The sequence below is a fragment of the Aspergillus mulundensis genome, assembly GCF_003369625.1.
Source record: "Aspergillus mulundensis strain DSM 5745 chromosome Unknown scaffold_14, whole genome shotgun sequence".
NCBI lineage: Eukaryota > Fungi > Ascomycota > Eurotiomycetes > Eurotiales > Aspergillaceae > Aspergillus > Aspergillus mulundensis.
In genome coordinates, this window is record NW_020797902.1 from 901,731 (window position 1) to 923,351 (window position 21,621).

General features: G+C 51.6%; 10 protein-coding genes across 10 annotated transcripts; 6 read left to right on the forward strand and 4 right to left on the reverse strand.

Moving 5' to 3' along the window:
* Positions 1-1,816: 1,816 nt before the first annotated feature.
* On the reverse strand, positions 1,817-4,725 carry DSM5745_10266 (mitofusin; the record flags this gene model as incomplete). The annotated part of the gene is made up of 3 exons (XM_026752282.1): positions 1,817-2,178; positions 2,228-4,308; positions 4,370-4,725. 3 exons carry the CDS (start codon positions 4,723-4,725, stop codon positions 1,817-1,819), a joined length of 2,799 nt encoding a protein of 932 aa, XP_026599344.1.
* Positions 4,726-4,987: 262 nt separating this feature from the next.
* On the forward strand, positions 4,988-5,913 carry DSM5745_10267 (ESCRT-III subunit protein DID4; the record flags this gene model as incomplete). The annotated part of the gene is made up of 4 exons (XM_026752283.1): positions 4,988-4,993; positions 5,050-5,397; positions 5,456-5,716; positions 5,776-5,913. The coding sequence occupies 4 exons, from the start codon at positions 4,988-4,990 to the stop codon at positions 5,911-5,913; spliced, it is 753 nt and encodes a 250-aa protein (XP_026599345.1).
* A 1,814-nt stretch (positions 5,914-7,727) lies between these two features.
* On the forward strand, positions 7,728-9,455 carry DSM5745_10268 (uncharacterized protein; the record flags this gene model as incomplete). The annotated part of the gene is made up of 1 exon (XM_026752284.1): positions 7,728-9,455. One exon carries the CDS (start codon positions 7,728-7,730, stop codon positions 9,453-9,455), a length of 1,728 nt encoding a protein of 575 aa, XP_026599346.1.
* Positions 9,456-9,895: 440 nt separating this feature from the next.
* Positions 9,896-11,025, forward strand: DSM5745_10269 (triose-phosphate isomerase TPI1; the record flags this gene model as incomplete). The annotated part of the gene is made up of 6 exons (XM_026752285.1): positions 9,896-9,933; positions 10,050-10,329; positions 10,386-10,460; positions 10,547-10,659; positions 10,721-10,935; positions 10,997-11,025. 6 exons carry the CDS (start codon positions 9,896-9,898, stop codon positions 11,023-11,025), a joined length of 750 nt encoding a protein of 249 aa, XP_026599347.1.
* Positions 11,026-11,331: 306 nt separating this feature from the next.
* DSM5745_10270 (mitochondrial distribution and morphology protein 10) lies at positions 11,332-12,711 on the reverse strand (the record flags this gene model as incomplete). Its single annotated transcript, XM_026752286.1, has 2 exons — positions 11,332-12,563; positions 12,615-12,711. The coding sequence occupies 2 exons, from the start codon at positions 12,709-12,711 to the stop codon at positions 11,332-11,334; spliced, it is 1,329 nt and encodes a 442-aa protein (XP_026599348.1).
* A 357-nt stretch (positions 12,712-13,068) lies between these two features.
* Positions 13,069-13,881, forward strand: DSM5745_10271 (ribosome assembly factor MRT4; the record flags this gene model as incomplete). Its single annotated transcript, XM_026752287.1, has 2 exons — positions 13,069-13,262; positions 13,338-13,881. The coding sequence occupies 2 exons, from the start codon at positions 13,069-13,071 to the stop codon at positions 13,879-13,881; spliced, it is 738 nt and encodes a 245-aa protein (XP_026599349.1).
* Positions 13,882-14,693: 812 nt separating this feature from the next.
* On the reverse strand, positions 14,694-15,968 carry DSM5745_10272 (U1 small nuclear ribonucleoprotein 70 kDa; the record flags this gene model as incomplete). The annotated part of the gene is made up of 4 exons (XM_026752288.1): positions 14,694-15,310; positions 15,377-15,473; positions 15,523-15,650; positions 15,707-15,968. The coding sequence occupies 4 exons, from the start codon at positions 15,966-15,968 to the stop codon at positions 14,694-14,696; spliced, it is 1,104 nt and encodes a 367-aa protein (XP_026599350.1).
* A 285-nt stretch (positions 15,969-16,253) lies between these two features.
* On the forward strand, positions 16,254-16,788 carry DSM5745_10273 (mitochondrial 54S ribosomal protein mL43; the record flags this gene model as incomplete). The annotated part of the gene is made up of 3 exons (XM_026752289.1): positions 16,254-16,292; positions 16,354-16,436; positions 16,497-16,788. The coding sequence occupies 3 exons, from the start codon at positions 16,254-16,256 to the stop codon at positions 16,786-16,788; spliced, it is 414 nt and encodes a 137-aa protein (XP_026599351.1).
* A 412-nt stretch (positions 16,789-17,200) lies between these two features.
* On the reverse strand, positions 17,201-18,073 carry DSM5745_10274 (putative RING finger domain protein; the record flags this gene model as incomplete). The annotated part of the gene is made up of 1 exon (XM_026752290.1): positions 17,201-18,073. One exon carries the CDS (start codon positions 18,071-18,073, stop codon positions 17,201-17,203), a length of 873 nt encoding a protein of 290 aa, XP_026599352.1.
* Positions 18,074-20,811: 2,738 nt separating this feature from the next.
* Positions 20,812-21,360, forward strand: DSM5745_10275 (DUF4604 domain-containing protein; the record flags this gene model as incomplete). Its single annotated transcript, XM_026752291.1, has 2 exons — positions 20,812-20,842; positions 20,894-21,360. The coding sequence occupies 2 exons, from the start codon at positions 20,812-20,814 to the stop codon at positions 21,358-21,360; spliced, it is 498 nt and encodes a 165-aa protein (XP_026599353.1).
* Positions 21,361-21,621: the final 261 nt, after the last annotated feature.

The window sequence follows — 21,621 nt, forward strand, 5'->3', positions numbered from 1 at the left end:
GGAGATCGGAGGGAGGAAACATACAGGATAGGAAGATACATGGTGAAGAGCTGAAGGGGAAGGGCTCTGTAATCTGTGATCGAGCCTCTCAGCAGAAGTAAAAGCCCAAGGGCCGCTTCTCGGTTTCATCATCAAGGCTATTGACATTTGGACGAGGGTACGTTGAAGGATCAATGGCCACTAGGGCTGATCAAGCCCTTGACACTGTCAGATGGGATGTCTCGTTGATCAGAAAAGACTGTTCTCAGTTCATAATTCAGCGTTAGGAAGTGAGTAGGGTTGTGGGAAATGACTCGGGGCATAAATGAGTTGAGGAGAAGAGTTTGAGTGTGAGAGTGTTATAGCCTTTCAGTCAGAGAGGAGGCAACAAAACCGCTTCTCCTTATCATCATGAAGGCAGTGTTTCAAAAAGAAAAGAGTCGACGCGGCTTGATGCCACTGGAGAATAAGGAGGAAGAGGAGGAGGAGGAGGAGGAGGAAGGATAACAACAAGGTAGGAGGAAACGCAGGAAGGACTCGAACACAGTGAGTGGAAAATAAAAGGAAGGTAAAGCTCCTGGACAAGGCCAAAACAAGTCAGCGAAGTGTTATGGCGTCAAGCTCACCTTCTTCCTTGAACAGCGTAGATCAAGCACTCAACATTCTCTCGGCAGATTCCATGCATCCATCAATCTCTGGACCTTCAAGCCTGTGAAGTGAAAAGAGGAAGATGCATGTCACCGTGCCGAAGTCTCGAATGCAAGGCTGCTGTGTTGCTTGTCTTTGTGGTTGCATGCACAAAAAACTGGGACAAACAAATGAGAGAACACAATCAACCAATGCACAGAGTGCTATCAAGAAGCACACCAAGATAACTTACCTTGAACACAGCAAAAGACATGTTGGACACAGGCCGCTTCGATTGTCTCTGCGGTTGCATGTCCGAAGTAACAGCGGACTATAAACAAGCAAGGAAGAAGGCAATCAGTAAGCCGCACAAAAAAAAGAGCTGTAAAAGATAGCTTGCCTGCGACACAGCAAAAGACAAAGTCTGGATGAGTGTTGGCTGGGCAAACGAATCCCAGTTGGGTGGTTTCAAAGGAAGGAGGAAGAGAAAAAAGCAGAGAGGCGGGCGAGGGGCAGGAATAAATAGGGCGAGCAACACAGTTAGGTAGTCACTGAGTCAGAGTCTCTGCTCCATTCACTTCTCCAGCCTTCTGCTTGAGTTGAGTGAATTGTGGCTGGCAGTTGGGGAGTCATTCACTGGCAGACTCATCAGTGTTGTGAGCAGATTAGGAAAGAACACCAGGCCCAGCCAGCCTGTACAATGTGGTCCACTGGTCATCCCAGGCTCTAGGATGACCCTTAAGACGAAATGAGTAGAGTAGTCTACTATTGTGTAGAATTGGAATTAATTAAGACAGGTTATCAAGTATCATGGCTACATGCTGGCGTCGGGGCAACTCTGTGTAGGATTTCCGCATGAAGCATCCTTCCAGAATCTTTCATCTTCTAGGTAGTTCTCGGGCGGCTCAGTCCTAAGAATAATCTACATAGAACGAAGATAATGTGTTGGTATGGATTGATTATGTGTGGCTATCGAGGTAAAACGCCGTCAAGCATGGTTTAAGAGGGGCCGATCTAACACAACCCCGTTCTAGAAACGAGGCTCTCATTCTGAGATATAAATAAGAAGAAAAGTGAAAGGGAGTAGTAGTGTTGAAGAGAATGAAAGCAATTATACACAATGGGGATATTTTGCAACATTGAGAGAAGGTAGAACAGTAGGAGATACATCGTGGAGCGTCGTAATTTTGTACAGGGACGATGGACAAGATCAGGCCTCGTAGGCACCGAGTCCACCAGGCAACGGGCCATCAAGATCAATGTTCTCGACAGATGTCCTGTTGTTGGTGCTATCGCGGAACAGGTTGGCGAAGTACTTGCTGGCAACCTCGCTCTCCTGCTTCGTCTTGCTGACCTCCTGCTTGCGTCGCCCGAGGTCTTCGACATCCTGGGCCAGGGAGTTCTGGAGATTACCGGCGGGCAGACGAAGGATACGGCGAACCTCAGATGATATCCGGGTAGAGTTGGAGTGGACATAGTCCATTTCTGAAAGAGTGGCGGCGATCTTGCGTGAAAGCCGAGGTGGAAGGGTCTGGGGAATTGTGGAGAGCACATAGGCCGCGGTGAGAGCAGCTGGACAAGTTAGCAAACAGTCAATAAACGGGGAACTAGATAACCTTACCAGCAGCTAGGATACCAGGGAGAAGGAGACGTCGCATGTTGTTCGGTCCGAGGAATTTAACAGCACTGAACGCGCTATCAACCCAGCTGATACCACCAAAAGCCCTACCACCAAGAACGGTAACAGCCGTCATGGCCATGCCTGTTCCAGCCAGCTTCTCCTGCCTTTCCCAGAGACCAGAGATATCGAAGAAATCCAAGAGCTCAACTTCCGTGTCGACCTGTCGCGCAAGGGCATGACGGCGGCCACGACGGAACATCAAGTCCGCGCGGAAAGTAGGGGCGGTAAATTTATCTTCTCCGATATGCAACAAGCCAAGGTTCTGGATGAAACCAACGCCCTGAGCTGTCTTTGTGCGAGCATAATCCTCACACCCCTCCACCGACGCAGAGATATGGTCAAGCATGGCGAATTTCAGATCCTCAGCGTACTGGAATGCAGAAAAGATGCCGGGATACTCAACACCCAGATTAGCCTCGGAGACATTTGTGATTGCATTGGTCAAGGTTGTCCGTGTGTGCTTGTAAACGTCGTCGCAGGAATCATCGATGCACTTGTCCACTTCTTCCTGCAGCTCGATCTTCTTCTTCTTGCCATTCTCGTAAGCAGGCTCAAGATCGGCCAACTCCTTCAAGACGGTCTGAAGCTCGTTGTCCGCGATGTCACGATTCACAGCGGCCAAGGCGTTGATGTCTGTGAGAAGGTTGAGGAGATAGGTCCGAGCAGGGGCCAGTTTCGAGCGTGACCGTTTTTCGAGCACAAATCGCCGCAAGGAGCTCTCTAAGTTTTCGAAGTCTTGTATCTTTTCCCTCTCTTTCTCCTTTCCTTTACCCTTCTTGCCATCAGATTTGTCCTCGTCATCGTCACCGCTCGGCCAATCGTTTCCATTAGGATCTGATCCTCCGCCACCGCCACCTCCACCGGGACCCCCAGCAGGAATTTGCGGTGCAACAGGAACGGCATTGCTAGAGACGAAGTGCACGAGTTCAGCAGCCTCCTTGTATGTGCGGGGACTCAACTTCTTGATCTGATCCAGGATCATGCGCTGACACCGCTGTTTATCGCGAATCTGATCGAAACCGTTGACGACCATAAACATGTAGGCTTTTTCGTGTGCAGCATTCCAGATAAAGTCCTGGGCTGAGAGTGTGAAATGGTTGGCAGCCGAAACGACGAATACTACCACGTCAATCTCCTCCTGGCGAGCGAAGACGGCTGTGGTCTTCAAGGAATCAGAGTTGAGACCTGGCGCATCAATCAAAGCAATGTCGACGACACCATTGTTAAGCAGAGATTCATCAATGGTTCGCACGTCCTTCACGTAAACCTTGCATTGCATGTACTTCGTGTTGTCGATAACGATATTCTCGAGTTCGCTTAGGGCATATACGTCATAGGTAGTTTCATCGTTGCGGTTGTAGTGGCGGTCCTTGTGCACGGCATGCACTTCCTCAAGTCCACTATTTTCCCGAGCGTCCAGGACCTCGCAAAAGATGCTTGTGCAGGGTTGCTGGTCTTCAGGTAGTACCTTGCGACGTAACAAAGCGTTACAGAACGTCGACTTTCCTGCGTTCAGGTCTCCAGTAATCAAGACTTTGCTGGAAATATCCTCAATCCTGTCCCGTAGCGAGAGGAGATGCTTGATACTTTGTCCAATCTTTCCATCCAGCAGCGATGCGATTGATGACTTCTCCAAAGAATGTACAAGTTCGGCTTGCGACAGCGCTCCCAATTTCAAGTCTAGCTTCAGGATCGAGAATTCTTGCGCAATCTGCGGGCTCATCAATCTTGGTTCCGGCGGCGCTCGACGTTCGGCGGTAGCGCTAGATTCCGCAAGTTCCTCGTTCGCAGGCATGGTGGCGGCACGTCTCAGAGCTCCAGGCCGAGACAAATCATCGTGATGAGCAGCGTCTCCAAAGAATGACTGACTCTGGTGTAACGAGGGACGGTCCGAAGGGGAGTCGGGAATGTTCTGCACGGAAGGGTAATGGGCGGGCCATTGGCGGTTCATATCCTGAAGCTCTTTCAGTGTTTCGATGGTCCGGGAAATCGCGCGCGCAAGCTTAGTCCGATTCGAGTTACTACTCTGTTATTAGCATACTGAGAAGCCCATAACCGGTAATCCTCCCAGACGGAACGCACTATAGTAGCTGGTGCACATGGCTGGCAACAATCTGCTTCTCGTGCTCAGCGGTTGGATTCCATTCTCCAGGACGCGTAGGAGTATGCGCAGGCGTTGGTCTATCCACCATCAAATCAGATCTCCAAGCTGCGCTGGATTCTCCATCCGCAACACTACCGCCATACCCCGAGTCCGCATGCAACGAATTCATCAGAGCGGTGGCGCTCTCCGAGGTCGAGCCATTTCCAACGGTCATATACGAGGGCGGGAGTCGGGGGGCAAATGGACTTTCTTCTGGTCTCTCGTCGGGTGGGCGTCTGGACGACCCCTCGCCGGCAGAGGAGCCGCCTTTGCCGGGGAAATATTCCTGACTCATGACGATAACGGCGCAGTTCGCATAGAGCTCGAGTTGAGATGGATGTCGGGATGAGGGTAAGGTGATGTGATTTCTCGGCGCCGGTAAAAATCATGACCTAAACGGGTATAGCGGCCGCCATGTGACTGCCGTAAAGCCGTTCGTATCGCCGTTACATTGTCTGGAGCCTGATGTCACCGCAGCTCGCTGAAGGTCTCTGTTTCTGCCGCATTGAATACCCCACGTTCTCATCCATCATATCAATTTCTCCGCCTTGGTCAAGATGAATGTGAGTTCTTGTGATATGTCTGGCTGCCCGGAATCTTTACTGACATTTTACCCTAGATCGTCGAGTGGGCTTTCGGAAAGCGTATGACGCCCGCAGAGCGTCTCCGCAAGCACCAGCGGGCACTCGACAGGACACAGCGCGAATTAGATAGAGAGCGGACCAAGCTGGAGAACCAGGAGAAGAAACTCATACAGGATATCAAGAAGAGCGCGAAGAATGGGCAAATCGGGGCCTGCAAGATCCAGGCGAAAGACCTGGTACGGACACGAAGGTATGCCGCGCAAGACTTTGCCGTATTGCTTTCTGGCAAATCGGTGATTATCGTTTCTGATTCGACGCACAGATATATCCAGAAGTTCTATCAGATGCGGACGCAACTACAAGCTATCTCCCTGCGTATTCAGGTACGACTTCTATTCCGACCTAATCGCTTGACAGAGAGCTTACTTGGGCATGATATAGACCGTTAGGAGTAACGAGCAGATGATGCAGTCGATGAAAGGTGCGACTATGTTACTGGGCAGCATGAACCGGCAAATGAACCTTCCGGCGCTGCAGCGGATCGCGATGGAGTTCGAGCGCGAGAACGACATAATGGACCAACGGCAGGAGATGATGGATGACGCGATAGACGAAGCGACAGGGATGGAGGGCGAGGAGGAGGAAGGCGAGGACATTGTCAAGGAGGTCTTGGATGAGATTGGTGTGGATCTTAATCAGGCGGTGCGTAATTCCTTATCGATGAACGCAGGCAGGATCATACTAATGCTTCGCCGAAACAGCTGGGTGAGACGCCGTCGGGAATACAGAAGGAAACGGTCAGTGAGGCCCGGGTGGCTCAAGCGGTTGGTGCTGGTGGTGCCGGCGGCGGCAGTGACGACGACGATCTTCAAGCAAGGCTTGATAGTCTCAGACGATAATCACGACTCTCACAGTATCTACGCCTCACTTTCGACCCCTTTGTTTATTTGCCACAGTATACGAGCCCTGAAATTCTACGCGGCCTATGGTTTTATTATCAAAGCGACGGTGACACATACCCTTCTGTGTTACCAGATGAGCGAAACTGAAATGATGATCATTGATATCATGAACTGGGCTAGACTAATTTGAAATCTATCCTGGCCAGTCTCATCATATTATAATCTTGACTCACCGGGTATCTGCTATTATCAGCACTTTCATCCTTGGTATGAGGCTCTGTGCATGAAAGAATTCTGCCCATGTGATAAAGAGGCAAAAGTTGGGCAAACCGCGCCTCGCTCGTACTTTAGGCATCGGAGACGAAGGGGATCCCGGTTTCCTGAGCGTTTGACGTACAGTAGCACAAAAACGCAATCTCGCAAAGAATATGCGAGATCGGCCAGTACCTGCTGGAATAGAAACGAATCTCGAAATCGGGCCATCCGCACAGTGATCATTACAGGGCTAATCCATGAGGCTCTGCTGCGGACGCAAAAGCATTCAGAAGATAGAAAGTACGGTATATGCAACTTTGTGTCGTGCGGGGCACCTGTGCATACATGAGATACGGGATGGGCCACTCAAAAGCTACGGTCTCGGGTATAGCAGGCTTAGCACGGAGTCGATGGCCATGGGCAGGATCTCATTTGCCCGGGCTCATGTTCGTGCGACGGAAAGGAGGGGAAGCTTGGGCGTGTTTGAGATACAGAGCAGTTCGAGTTTGATGCATGTATGTAAGCCCAAGCCAACGGTGCTCGTGCCATGTGGTCATTGGATAGTTGTAAGCATTCAAAGGAAGCAACGGCCTAGCTATTGTGACAGTGACTCATTTGCGATTGGTAGTACTCCGCAGTAGATATGGCACAGCCCGAAGCTAATCGAGACCGGGGCAGTGCTTTAAGCAACGGTATTGGGCGATTTGAAGCGGTGATCTTGGCCGCATATACTCTGTTGCGGAGGGCACAAGCGGTAAGCAGGGTATGTACTGGGCAACAGGTATCTTGCGTTCCCGACAAAATGCTGTAGCCTGTAGCAATGCCTTGGTATGAAGCACTCACTTGCAAAAATAATCCTTTCATGTGATATTCCGTAGCTTCTAAGGAGGAAGCCGATCAATGTCGTTCAGGCAATGTAACGTGAGTAGCTTGTCTCCGCTTCACTTCCAAAGGTTCCGAGCAGAAGAGCCTCAACTGCCAGCTGAGCAAGGCTCTCCTTCAGACAACGTTTCTGCCTCGACAGTAACAGAGGAGGCCCGTGGGATTCTGATCCATGTCCGAAGCCTCACATTCGAGTGCCCGGGCTCACTGCCTCATTTCGTCGCTAGCTGCGACCAGGTGATAGAAGCTCATTTGCCCGTTTGCCCTGGCTCTCATACAACTTGCAGGCTACTCCGCGTTTTGCCCCAGGGCCCGTCTTCTGACGGCATATCGGGCGCTTGACGTTGAGCGACGAAACTGATATCGGGTGCGGCACAGCGAAATCCTCATTGGCTATTGGATTATTCTATGCAACAAGGGTTTGAATTGCATTGCATTCGGGACACCTCGATCATCCGCTGACCCCCGGTCCAGCAGAAAAAGGACTGTTGATTGTATGCTGTGGGTGGGAAGCTTGGGTTATTTCAATGATCTCCTCGCCGCCTCACCTGGGCTTCCTCGATCGTTATTTCCCAATCCATATTCACCTGCGAAGTTAGTGTTCTCCTACCTCATCGCATACCTCCACTTCTTTCCTTTGTACTCGAGCCCTTTGTGGAATGACAATCACCAATATGAATCCACCAATGCCTCATCCACATCACGCGGCAGCCGGCCCGGGCGAAAGACACGTTGTATTCAACAACCCATCAGGCCCAGTAAACTTTGACCACCTAGCGAATCAGATGCACCAAATGCATATCCAGCAAGACAGATTCAGTCCAAGCAGTGAGTCGAGATCAAGGGATTTCATCGCTAACACGGACATTGACGAAAATGCGGGGACGTATTATGTCGGCTACACATTCTTCAAGGCTCCAGCTGCTCCAGGATATCAACCAACTTGGAAAAAAGTCGAAAAGACCAAAATGAACCTGAGACAGAATGATCTTGCCGATCTCGTCCGAAAGGGGTCCAAGAAGAGATCAGTCGCTGACCAGTACCAAAGCCTTTCGAACGTCAAGCGCCCCCATGTGGACCGGTTAGTTGAGACCCTTCGGCAGAGTAACCCTCGCTTCCAATGGATCTGCGTTTATGTAAAGGAGGACACGAAAGAAGTCAAGGGCAAGAACTACCGCCGTGGCGACTATGAGACCACTTCTATGCATATCATTCTTCAGGGCAAAGCGACGAGCCGGCCATCGTCTGAAGCGCCTGCGCAGGTCAGAGACCAGAGACCAGTTCAGACGCAGCGTCCTGGTCCCATGCCGGAGACTCAGCATAGGCCCTTCGTCGGAAATGGCCCATACGCTGATCCGCGATCCATGCCAGGATTTCCTCAGACGCCTATGCCATCTCAAATGCATAGCATGCAACCAGGACCTGTGCAGCCAGGACCTGCTCAATTTCACCAACCGGGCCCTGCTCCCTTCCGTCCCCCACCACAGAATGTGATGAGAGAGCCACCGTTTGCGGAACAGGTCAACTGGGCGCAAAATATCTCCAGAAGCCAGCCAACGCCTGCGCCAGTTATTCACAATCCTAAGTCTCATGCACCTGCACCCGTCACCAGACCTGATCCGCCAGGTGATGGTGCGCATAAAATTGTAATGGAACCAGATCGCAAGAGCCACAAGAAAGAGGTTCCCCATCAGAGCGCAGCCCGCGATCCTCAGGCGAAAGCCAGGGTCAAACATGACAAGGCTTCGAAGCAACGCCCTGAATCAGAGCCGGATCTTGTGTACGACAGTGACAGCAGTGATGACATCCTGACACCGGATCAAGATGATGACATTTCAGATGAAGAGTTCTCAAGCCAGGAGGCCAAGTCGCTAAAGACGCCAAAGCCCTGGCGAGGGAGCCTCTACCGCGGCCATTCATCTTCGCAGCCTCGCCATAGGCGCCGCACACACTATCGAAAAGACCCGACTCACCGAAAAGAGTCGCAGCAAGCTAGCGACCATAGCCGGGGGTACCGAAGATACCGAGATGAGGGTGCTGTCGACATTGTTCCGGCGGATTCAAGGCATGTTGGCAGACTTGCGAATAGGTACCATGGCCATGGTCGACAATGGGCGGCTCAGCCTAGAATAGTTCACCAACAGCCTAGCAATGATGAAATGGAACTGCTTATGAGCCAGGTCAGAGGACGAGCGCAGAATGACATTCGGAGTCGAATGTTGGAGGATTGGGAAGCAGATCTCGCGGATCGTGAGCACTTGTTCGAATATCAGAAACAGATGTTCAAGGACACGTTTCGCACCGATCGAATGGATGATGCCCCTATGCTGAACCGCCCAAGGGCCCTGCGCGACCCGCCCGCATATGCCCGTGGCTTTATGCAGAGGGCCTTGCATTACTGATAATTTCTTTGTCCTAGGAGGCTATTTTCTGTTTCGTGCTCGTGTTTTTCGGGGTTGGATAGTTATGGCGTTCTGTTTTTTGGGGTCTGGCTGGACGGACAATGCACGTCCGTATAACCACTTGCCTGCTGATATTGTCAGTATAATCTCCAGCACTTGCTAGAAAGTCAATGCCCAATTTCCTTGACGATGTAGTAGTTCAGGTAGTGACGCACGGCCAGCAAGACTATGGTGGGTCTCTGGGAGCCAGCCCACTGTGAGATCATCACGAGTGCCGGCTCCGACCCCTCCATTTCACCGGCTTAGTACATTCCCGCTTGTTTTCGTTTTCGTCATTTCTTCTTCTCAACCTTCCACTCTTCCAGTTCTCACTTCAATTACCTATACTCACTTCTCTCTCCGTTTCTTGATTCTTCAATATACCCAATCAATCATTCAAAATGCCTCGCACATTCTTCGTTGGCGGCAACTTCAAGATGTATGAGCTACCCCGCAATGCCCTCGTGCCTGCCGTATACTCCTCGAGTCACTCCTCGAACCCAACCTTGATAGACTGGCATCGCTAACCATTGCCTCTTCTTTTTCGGCTAATAGGAACGGTAATGCCGAGAGCACTACCTCCATCATCAAGAACCTGAACTCTGCCGACCTTGACAAGTCCGCTGAGGTCGTCGTCTCCCCCCCTGCTCTCTACCTCCTCCAGGCCCGCGAAATCGCCGACAAGAAGATCGGTGTCGCCGCCCAGAACGTCTTCGACAAGCCCAACGGTGCTTTCACCGGTGAGATCAGTGTTCAGCAGCTCCGCGAGGCCAGCATCGACTGGACCATCCTCGGACACAGCGAGCGCCGTGTCATCCTCAAGGAGACTGACGAGGTATGCGCCCCGCCAGGCGCCCCCGATGACACGAATCAGGATGCTAAGAAATCTAGTTCATTGCCCGTAAGACCAAGGCCGCCATTGAGGGTGGTCTGCAAGTGATTTTCTGCATCGGTGAGACGCTCGAGGTAAGCCTTCTTTTTTTCTTTTGCTTGTCCAAGCTACCCCACTTTACCTGGGTCTCAAATGTCCTACAATACTAACAATGCTTTAGGAGCGTGAGGCCAACAAGACCATTGATGTCGTCACCCGTCAGCTCAACGCCGCTGCTAAGGAGCTCTCCAAGGAGCAGTGGTCCAAGGTTGTCATTGCCTACGAGCCCGTCTGGTAAGATCCATTTATCCGCGCCTAGGCTTCACATAGTTCAGGTGGACTAATAGTGCTGCAGGGCTATCGGAACCGGTAAGGTCGCTACGACCGAGCAGGCCCAGGAAGTCCACGCTGCCATTCGCAAGTGGCTGAAGGATGCCATCTCCGCTGAGGCCGCCGAGAACACCCGAATCATTTACGGTGGCTCGGTCAGCGAGAAGAACTGCAAGGACCTCGCCAAGGAGGCTGATATCGATGGCTTCCTTGTCGGTGGTGCCAGTCTCAAACCCGCCTGTATGTATTCCCCTAACCATCCTTGTTTCCATCGAGTGCATTGCGCTAACTATTGTCTTAGTCGTTGACATTGTCAACGCCCGTCTGTAAGCTCTTACGATAGAAAGTGATATCACGACTATGAAATTCCTCTGCGCTCAACATGGCAATTGAATACACTCGCCTTTTTGGTGCTGTGATGATGTGGACAATTTATCATCGGACTTAGGCAACCTCGATATACAAGAGGCCTCAAATATTTATCGTCAAACAACATAATAAAAAGGAAAATAAACGATAACCCTTCTCCCGTTGGCTCCCCGTTAACCGGCGCCTTCCGTTTAAGTATCCCATTATGCGTGACAAAGTATATACATCTAGGTACAAATCATTTACATACCACAAATCTAGAGAGCCTCACGATGAATATGACACCGAAACACCAACACCCCTCCAGTACGACGCCGGAGAGCCACCACTGCCCTGCACCCCACCCATAGCCGGGGAGAACGAGCTCGGACCCAGCCCAACACCAGCACTCACCAGAAGCTCCTTGACCCGACCTTCCCAGAGGAGGCGCACGTTCCAAGACTGGTCAACGCGGAGTTTAAGCACTGATTCCTGTGTTTCGTCTTCTTCTCTGGGGGGTGGGATTTCCGGCATCGGGGGAGAGACTGGGGTATCCCATATGCGGGCCTTGCGGCGAGCCCATTCGAGTCCGTCGTCGTCTACCAGAGTAGTCTTTTTCGACTGCCGCCAGAGCTCGAATCCCGCTACCATCTCGCTTTCCCAGCTGTAGACGTTGAAGCCAAATCGGGAGCTGAAGGAGAGGTTCGGGGAGGCGCGTAGAGAGTAGGATGTTGAGAGGGACCCCGTCAGCGGAGTGAGTGTGAGCGTTAGGGTATATGGGAAGGTAGATATGGGGGTGTTGAGGTTAGGTGTTGACGAAGTGGCCGCTGGTAATGTGCTGAATCTTAGGCCCGTCGACATGCCGATTAGCGAGGAGACTGGGGAGTAGTACGCCTCTGCGCCGGCAGATAGAAGCGATAACCGTTGCGCGCCGTTGTTAAATCGGGGATCGGCGCCAAAATTCCATAGTCCGCGCCAACCGAAGAGCGAATTATCTGTGCTGAACAGATACTCATTGCTGTACTTTCCAGTATCGTGGGAAAGTTGAGTTAGGAGCGTAGCTTGCGGCGCCGATTTTGATAATGGAGGGCCCCGCGTTGAAGAGACCGCGAGTGAGAGCTGCATAGTCGGGGAGATGCGTCGCAGGAAGAGCGCATTCAGCGTTGTTGGCGGTGGCAGGTGCAACGTTGCATGAAGCAATGTCGCCTTCTGCCCGTTTAAAGTCTGTCCATGGCCATTGCTCCCACTCTTTGTCCCATCTAGTATCGAGTCCCAGTTCCAGGAGTCCACCGGGGGAGCAATTGGCGCTTGTACTTGTCGATAGCCTGGGGCGAGCGTGCGAAGGGGAATCAGAGCGCTTTTGCTTGGTGTATTATCAAATGATATATTACTGTAAAGATATGAGACGGAGCCTTCAATTAGCCCGACGGTGCCGAGGGTATAGCTGGTCGCGAAGTTGGGTGTCGAAAGAGAAGATAGATGTACCCGTACGCGCTCAGGCGTTGTAAAGTCCAGGAGATCTAGACCCGAGTCAATGCTATGCTCTAATTACAGGATTGACTGTTACCAACTCTGTGTTGTCGCTGTCAGCGCAGAGTATGAGTTGTCGCGATTCCATTGCGTCCCCTCCGCGAACGCGAGTTGGATATAGTCCATGAAATCAAGCATCGTCGGGCATGAACAGACAATCAAAGACAGATAGAAGAATTATACTCCGGGTAGGACACGGGGCATTCCCGCGCAGCATTGAATTCCTGCAAGCAATGGCTGAAGAAAGTTGAAGCTATGATGCGACGATGAAGCCCCGGACTCAGCGGGCCCGCCTATCAGCTCATTTCCTCTTTGGGCGAGTCGGATAAGCACCGCATCAACATTAATCCGTTGTTATCAGCGAAGAAAAAAATAATTCCATTTCGACTACCATAACTCCGCACTTATATACAACAAATTTCCCCTAGACCACGGTTCACAGCGTCGCATCCTTAATTTAGAGTCTCTATCGCTGCTCATTACCACGCCGCCACAATGCCTCGTTCCAAGCGTGCCAGGATCGTCCACGAGTCCAAGACCGCCAAAAAGTCCCACAAGGAACAGACCAGACGCCTGTACGCCAACATCCGCGAATGCGTCGAGAAATATGACCACCTCTTCGTCTTCTCCGTCGACAACATGCGAAACACATACCTGAAGGACGTGCGTACAGAGTTTGCTGACAGCCGGTACGCCCCCTTTGCAACATTCGCAGTGCCCGCTGCGCAATACACGCAAGAAGTATATAAACTAACCTAAGACAGCCTCTTCTTCGGCAAGACAAAGGTCATGGCCGTCGCCCTCGGCCACAACCCCGAAACTGAAGCCGCTGACAACCTCCACCTCCTCACTCCCTACCTCACCGGCGCCGTCGGTCTCCTCTTCACCTCCCGGGACGCCGCCTCTGTCATTGACTACTTCGAAGCCTTCCGCCCCCTCGACTTTGCCCGCGCCGGAACGCAAGCTACCCGCTCTTTCGCCATCCCCGCAGGTCTGGTCTACTCCCGTGCTGGTGAAGTTCCCGCTTCAGAAGACGAGCCCGTCAGCCATACGATTGAGCCGGAGCTGCGCAAGCTGGGTGTTCCCACCCGCCTCGTCAAGGGAAAGGTCATGCTCGAGTTGACTGATGGGCAGGAGGGATACCCTGTATGCAAGGAGGGTGAGGTTCTGGATTCGAGACAAACGACGCTGCTGAAGATGTTTGGTGTTCAGACGTCGGAGTTCAAGGTTGGGTTGAAGGCTCACTGGACACGGGAGACCGGCAAAGTCGATATTCTGGAGAAGGATGAGAATGCGATGCAGGAGTAAATGATTTGGATTTGTCAAAAGTGGTTCTCGTTTTCTCCTTTTTCACGGAATCCCCTAGGGCATCTCATGGAGTTAGGATAGGCGTTTGTTTTTAATCTCTTTTTCACCTGTCGCTGTCTTGAGTCCAGGTCTTCGACATACTTATGAGCGTATGACGATATATAGAATACCAAGCAAAAGAATTATTTTGTATATACGTTCACTAGGCCATCTAGCCATGATGCATCTTGGTCAGGTTACAAAATGATACGATGTGGTGTTGAGACTTATGTAAGAACTACCCTGCTTTACAACCATACGAAGATGTGTGGCATAGGTATCGTTGATGAGAAACCTTACCTTATCTTCTTACCTGAAAATAGAATACCCTCCGAACGACGATTCCAGCTGAAAACAATACACTAAAATACATACTTACCCCCAAGGCCAGTGAAACAGGCCGGAACGGGCCATGACATGAGTATGAAAAGGAGACAAGATGAAAAGCGGAATCGAGAAGTGGAGGAAAACATGGTGTCGGTGAGGGCCAGAATCAAACCATAGGTCCCTTAGACAAGAGAGGACCTCCGTGAAGCACAGTGAAGTGGTTTCCGTGCGTATAAAGATATATTTTGCAGTCATATGAAGGGCGTCGCGAAGCGGTTTGTTCCGGCTGTTGTAAGTATCCTATTCGGAATAGCCGTTGGCGCTGCCTTACCCGGTGATATTGGGATTGACGATGAGAGCAAAGAGAGACTAGCAACCAGAGATACCCACCAACAAACCATCTTCGTGTGAAGGGTCAAGAAGCCCCTTGGTCAAGCATGAGCTTCTTAGTATCGTCGTTTGGCACGGGGGTCATCGTATGAGTCGTCTTCATGGTACCTCTTTCGTCCTTGGTCCTCTCTACTGCCGTATCTGTCGCGCTCGCGGTAACGATCGCGGTCGCGATAGCTGTCTCTGTCACGGTCTCGGCGATCGCCATCACGGTCTCGATCACGCCTGTCACGATCGCCATAGCTGTCCCGAGGTCGGATAGGCTCACGGTTGCTCCCTGTACCACCGCGATCACGGCCGCCAAACCCACCACTGCGTCCACCACCGGGCCCCGATGGAGCATTTGGTGGCGCTTGCCCACCAAAGCCGCTTCTGCCACCCTGATATCCAACACCTCCACGAGGCCCAAACCCACCACGGTCATTACGGAATCCTCCCCTGCCTCCTCCTCGGAAGCCACCTCGGAATCCGCCGCCAAACCCACCAGGACCAGAGGGAGGACCAAAGCCTCCTGGCCCAATAGGACGTGAAGGCAATGCCTTTGTGTAACCTCGGCCGCCTAGGCCACCACCAAATCGCCGGGGTTTCCAGCCTTTGACAGTCCGACCACGTTCAACATCCACCAAGACGCGTCGGTCTCTGATTCTGATACCATCTGTTTCTTTGTAGGCCGCTGGATTCGACGAACGAGATCTAGATTAGTACAAATGGGTCAAGCGATGGCATTGTATGTTGTTACCTTTCATGTCCTTTTCGCGCTCATAGACAATAAATGCGTAGCCCCGGTGTGGCTTCTTCGCGCCTTTGGGGGTAACGGTATCTTTAACGATGCGAATCTAGATCTTGTTAGCTTCTGTTACCCCGGGTGGGGGACGGTGTTCGTACTCTTTCAATAGGACCGAAACGTCCAAACTCCCGCTCGAGATCTTGTTCGGTCACTTCATAGCTTAAGCGAGAAACGAAGAGCGTCTTAAACGGGTCGCCGCGTGCTTGCGCATCAGAATTAGGGTCGTCTAGCTAGTTTGTTAGCAAGAATCAATTGGCACCGCTACGAGCATTCAAATCATACAATCTTCAAGACCCTCGGTCAGATGCTTCTTCAACTGCTCTTTCTGCTCGAGCTTTTGGCGCCATTTGCGCTGCAGCCACGTCTCTGCCGGGTGGTATTCGGTCTCCTCTGCCGTCTTCTTCGCTTCCTCTAGAAACTGGGCGATGCCGCCAATTTTGCTCTTTCTGACGTCTTCGGGCGCGCGATCGATGGGCGTGACATACCGCAGGGGCGGACGGGGCTGGAAAAGGGCCAGCAGCGGAGGGGGGAGCTTGTCGGTCATTTTGCCCTAAGAGTATCTCAGTCGGAATTAAAGATGATGACTGTAACGACTGAGATAATAAGGCATATGGGGTGATAGCTAAGTTGATACCCCGTCTGAATGGCTGGAGTGTTTCCGAATTTCGCGTTCCATCGCTCCTGCTTTGGCTTCGGCTGCCGCTCTCGTAAGCGCGATAGCCGTAGTTGCCGCTAGCCAATTACATCGGACGATCATCGGTGAAAAAGTCCCGCAGCTCCTTCAACTCAATATCTGGAGAAACAAGGTACCTGGACAGACAACGCAACAATGCCGGTACAAGGAATTCGCACAGTGGCTACCGCCCAAGTATGTTCAATTCGCGACGTCGAGAAACTTGTCCCGTGCATTGGCAGCTGACCCTCGGCAGAACGGCGTGGGTGCCTTCATCTTGCAATGCAAGCGCCTGGATTTCCACTACTGTGACTGGGCGGGCAGCTCTCGGGGCATGAAGTATGTTGTCCTTGCAGCTTATTGTTACTTATGGATTATCTCTAACGTTGTCCATGATAGTGCGTTCCTGAAGCACGCCCTCCCTGCTTTCGCGAAAGAGAACCCCCAGATTGAAATCCGAATCTCACCACGACCTCACAAGCACCCTATCATCAAAGGACACTATATCAACGGACGAGAGAAGGCGGTTTGCGTACGAAACCTCGAGCCGGAGCAGATCACCCAGAAGGCCAATTTGCTGAAGCAGGCTAGCGGTGAGAAGCTGAAGCGCACCAAGAAGCCCGTCACGAGTATCAACGACAGTGTCCGTGGTATCTGGTCTCCGTACCACGGCGGCCTCAAAACTATTTGAGCTGGGTTTTAGCCTTGATTTATTGCATCGGTGTTTCTTTGGCATTTTAGGGGTTCTCTCTTGTATTCTGAACTTTCTCCATGGTTGACGACCAATCTGTATCATACTTGCACATATACTGTCCGGAACTTATCTTCGGGTTCTTGCGCATCTCTAAGCATGCGTTATAAACATATTCCCTCCGGGTTTAGTTTATGCTCCTTGGGTAAATAGTGGCATGAAAGAATAAGGAATAAGAACTGCAATAACCAAAAGCTCCGACTCCCTCCGCTAAAAGAGAATGATTTCACCGTGTCCAGACCAATGCAGTAAGGGTATCGAAAGATGAAAGAACGAAGAAAAGAAGACTATCCTAACACCGAAGCATGCAACCGTATAATGAACCTGTCAAAGATACACCTGGAACATCGCCCTAGGTGAGCTGGTCTTCTCGCCACAACCAGGAACTTGACATCTGGCAAAAGGCTTCGTCTTTGGTGCTTTTTTCTTCGCCTTCGTTACTGAACGATTCGTTGTGCATTCCCCACAGTATACCTACAGCAACGGTTAGATAAGGAGAAGCAGACAAGTATAATTTGATACGCACATGGCCGCATGGTTTCGATATCCAGATCTGCTGCTTCAGCTCGTCTCCCTTTCCGAGTTCTTCATCGCAGTTGGGGCAAATAGCGACATCATCCTCTTCCGCACTTCGTGTGAAACCCTCAGGCGCCGGGCTCGGTGGCTTGTAGGTGTCCCTTCGCCGATCTCGCTCCGGTGAGGGTTCGAGTTGAACAGACGGAAACGGTATTCTGAAGGCCCAGTTCTCCTGAGCTCCGGTGTTACGTCCCACTAACAGCGTGTCTATCTCAGCGGACTGCCATGGAGTTCTTCGCCGGCGGGGTACATCGTTCGTGGATCCAAGCAATGCATGTGGTAACGGCAGCATACGCCAGAAGTTGGAGGCTAGGATGCGTTCTTGACTATGATTCTGGGGTGCCGGCGTCGGGCGTGTGGTTTCTGAGACAAATTCTACCTCGGGACTGCTCGGAGCATCGAAATCCTCATCTTCTTCTTCAGCCAAGTCGATGAAATCTGCCATGATGTTTCGTCCAAATCGTGGTGGTCGGGGTCGATGCCGTCTTGAGCTGCTTTCAGGTAGTACCTGGCCTCTAGGAAGTTCTGGCGAGTCGGGTTCATTTGTAAGATCTATAACTTCCGAGTCCTCGTCGGGGGGCACTGAAAATGTGGATGTGACCGGCCGGCGGAAGTCTAAGCCATCTCCAGGGAACCGGGCTGGTGGCATGTTCGGAGGATGTGCTGTAGGAGTCGTTGAATTCGAGGACTGAGCATGGGGAGTGTTTGAATGTTCTCGGCGGGGTCGCTATAACACAAAGAAAGCGTCAGTAAAGTTTGCTTGCAATGGCACCAAATAGATAAACCCCGCATCAAGAGGGGAAGGAATGAGGCGATACTAACCTTTCTTCGCCGAGCGATAAACTGGACCCCAGAGTCACTGCTCATCTTATACGGCGGATATCGTTTGAAGAGAGTTTGAGATGATAGAACAAGAGACTAAGAATAAGTAGAAGGTGAGACAAAGGAGAAGGCAAATAAAGGGAGATGAGGTTTGGAGAGTTGTAATGAAGCCTCAGAGGCGGGTGTGGTGGACCGCGGCATTCTCTTGCTTAGTTATGATGTCTCTCGCAGAGCTTTGGATCCGAGTCTCACTCATATCGCCCTTAGCTGTCAAATGCTCTCAACAGTGAATTTCAAATCCGCCACTCATTCAAAATGCCCATGAAGCCAATAAAGTGTGGATCAGCCCATAGCCGGAAGACCATAAGCCATACAAACGTAAAAGAAGGGACTGGTATATCCGAACTTCAACCAGGAGTGCATCACGCTACTGTCCTTTTGTCCTTTATTCTTCTCCCTGCTATTTCCCTTGCAGAACTCCTATAAGTACAAAAATGGAATCAAGAGAAAATAAATGACAAAGGATTTCTCAACCGCTTCAAGGCATCAAACATAATTACTGCGCCGCCAACACCGTAAGCCCGCCATCGGTATTCAGCGCCACAATACTCTGAGCAGCAGAGCCCCAGGCCGCAGCAACCGCGGGCACGGCACTCCGGAGGGGCTCTGACCAGGCCTTTGCGGACTTAGAATATTGCTGAACAGTCAGCCCGCTAGGGCCGCCGGTAAGCAGGAACTGTCCTGTGTAGTCCCAATGGATCGATTCAACCTGGCTGCCGGTTTCGAGTACCTTGATTTCCTTCGAAGTGCGCAGGTCCCAGATAGAGACCATCGTCGAGTTCTCCGTAACAGCAGCCAAGAAGGTTCCGTTCTCAGAGAAAAAGACACGCTTAACAGGCCCGGCTAAATCGTAATTTGCGGCCGAAGCCCCTGTCTTGATGTCATAAATCTTGATCTGACCGTCCGCACCACCAGCGGCGATGAGGTGACCGTCTGGGTGGAATTGCACCGAGAGCAAAGCTAAAAGAAGGGAGATATTAGCGGAATCCAATCGGCTTGAGGCCTTAGAAGACACTTACACGCATCACTGAAATTTTGCATGATGACCGCATTTGTTGTCAAATCATACAGTACGTAGCTCTTGTCCTCTCCAACAGAGGCAACGATGTCTCCAGTTGCATGCAAGGCGAGGCCAGTAGCCGCGCCGGCATGAGAGTTGAAGCTTGCGATCTCATTGTCGCCCTCAAAGACCTTCACAGAGCCCGTGGAGGAAGCGACAACCGCTTTCTCTCCAGCCCAGATGGCATCGGTAACCGGACCGTTTGTCAGCAGAGTGTGAAGAACCTGTTTCTGAGAAAGCGAAAAGACACCAACAACCCCTTCGGCAGTCTCAACGAGCACTGAGTCTCCGGATGCATTGACTGATAGCGCTTTCCCACCGGGGTACAGAGCGTCCGTGTTTTCGGTAGGCTTGTACGCAGAGATAGCCTCGCTTGTCGCCCAGCCCTCGGGAACGGGACGCTTGCGTCGGGATTTGGAGAGCCTAGCAAAGTCAATTATCAAGCATAAAAGACGGTATGAGGGTCAATGTGTCGGGTGACGTACGAAGCCTGCGTGTTCTCTACTCTCGCCAAAACCTCATCCGTCAAACCGGTGGAGTCCACCTGCATGRCATCACCAGAAGGACCGGAAGACCGTGCGCCAACAGTGACCTTAGACAGCGCGTCGCGAGCCTCGTCTCTCTCTTTCGTCAACCGCGCGATCACTCTCACGGCCGCATCGTGCTGATATAGCGCCGCACTTAGCTCCTGTCGCGTCTGAGCCAGGGTCTGGCGCAGTGTGTATGTCTCCAAAGCCAGGGCATCCCATTCCTCCTGGAAGACGCTGAGCAACGAGGGAATCGAGGTGAGTGTCGGGGGTCGGGGCCGGACGACGCGTTGGGACTTGACCTCAATAAGGTCCTCTGTGGAAAGTTCCTCTCCGTTCACCGGATCTTTTCCATTCTCGGCGATGTAAGCCTCAATGAGACGCTTCTCAAAAACGCTGCCTAGACAGAGTTAGCCCCGAAGCCGATAGGTGGTAGTAGGCGAACCTACCGCTCTTAGGCGAGACGACAGGCTCTTGAGGTGCCTCTCCTGAAACTGTAGAATTGTCAGTACTTAATCAAGCTAGCGCACAATCGATATCTACTCACTTGCGCACAGCATGATGTGTAGACAGGTTGATTGATGAACGATGTCGGAGAACGTGAAGCTGCGGCTCCTTGACTTTTCGATTGTGCTAGATTCGGACTAGTGCGACCGCTGGCTGTTCGGTGCTTCAAGCTTGGCGGCCATCCAGCAACAACCCATGACGCTGCGGACTCTGACGAAGGGCCGCTTGTTTTAAGTTCAATGGCTTATTGCGCCTGATACTATTCATGCGCTTATTGCTCATACAGCATCCACTGATATGTGTATTCCTAGTCTGCTTGACACATCAAGGGCTACAACCTTCCGCTGAGCTTGACGCGCCAGGAACCGATTCTACTGAATCCATTGCGCCGCAGTAACCGACACATCTGAGATGTCGTTCAACGCGAAAAATCTTGCCTACGGTTAGTTCTGGGTCGTTTCTTAAATGCTCGTTTCGCTAACAGCTGTTTTAGACGCTAAGGAGCCTGCGTTTCTGCAGCGTCTAAGAGGTCATTATGGTGACACCTCTGGTGGCCTAGAGCGCCCGTCGCAACGACCTCGCCGAGCACGAGAAGATAATGAGGATGACGGACCTACATATGTCGACGCCGAGAGCAATGAAGTTATCTCCAAGGAAGACTACGAGGCGATGGTGAATGGCGGCGATCCGCAAACCGCACAACCTGAGAATGGTGTGAAGGAGAAGGATGCCGTTGCAGACCAGGATCGTGACTCAAACGCGGCAGACGGAGCAGCGTCCAAACAGAATCTGGCAGAGATCGGGGGGCCTCGAAAGCGAAAGCAAGCAAAGGTCGTCGGAGATGAGGTCGATGAGGCCGCGGAAGCTGAGAAAGAGAAGAAGGAAGTGCGGCCAAAAGACTCCAAGCCTCGAAAACCGATGCAGAAGAAGAAGAAAATAAAGCTCTCGTTCGAGGAGTGATAAGCACCTCAGCCTTTGCTGTAGATTCTTTTGTAGATGTGACTGTCCAGGCTAGTTGGCTATCCAAGTCGTAGAAACCCCGCTCGCCACTGAGAAGCTGGAAGTTGTAAAGCGAATGACTCATTTTGAGTCTTTTGAATGGATTGATTGTTAAGGAGTTGTGGCTGTGAGAAGAATGAAGTCATCCTTCAAAGCGCATGGTCCCAGATGTTCTTGAGGTGAAATATTTTTCCCAGCGCAGTTCCGCAATTTGCATCAGAA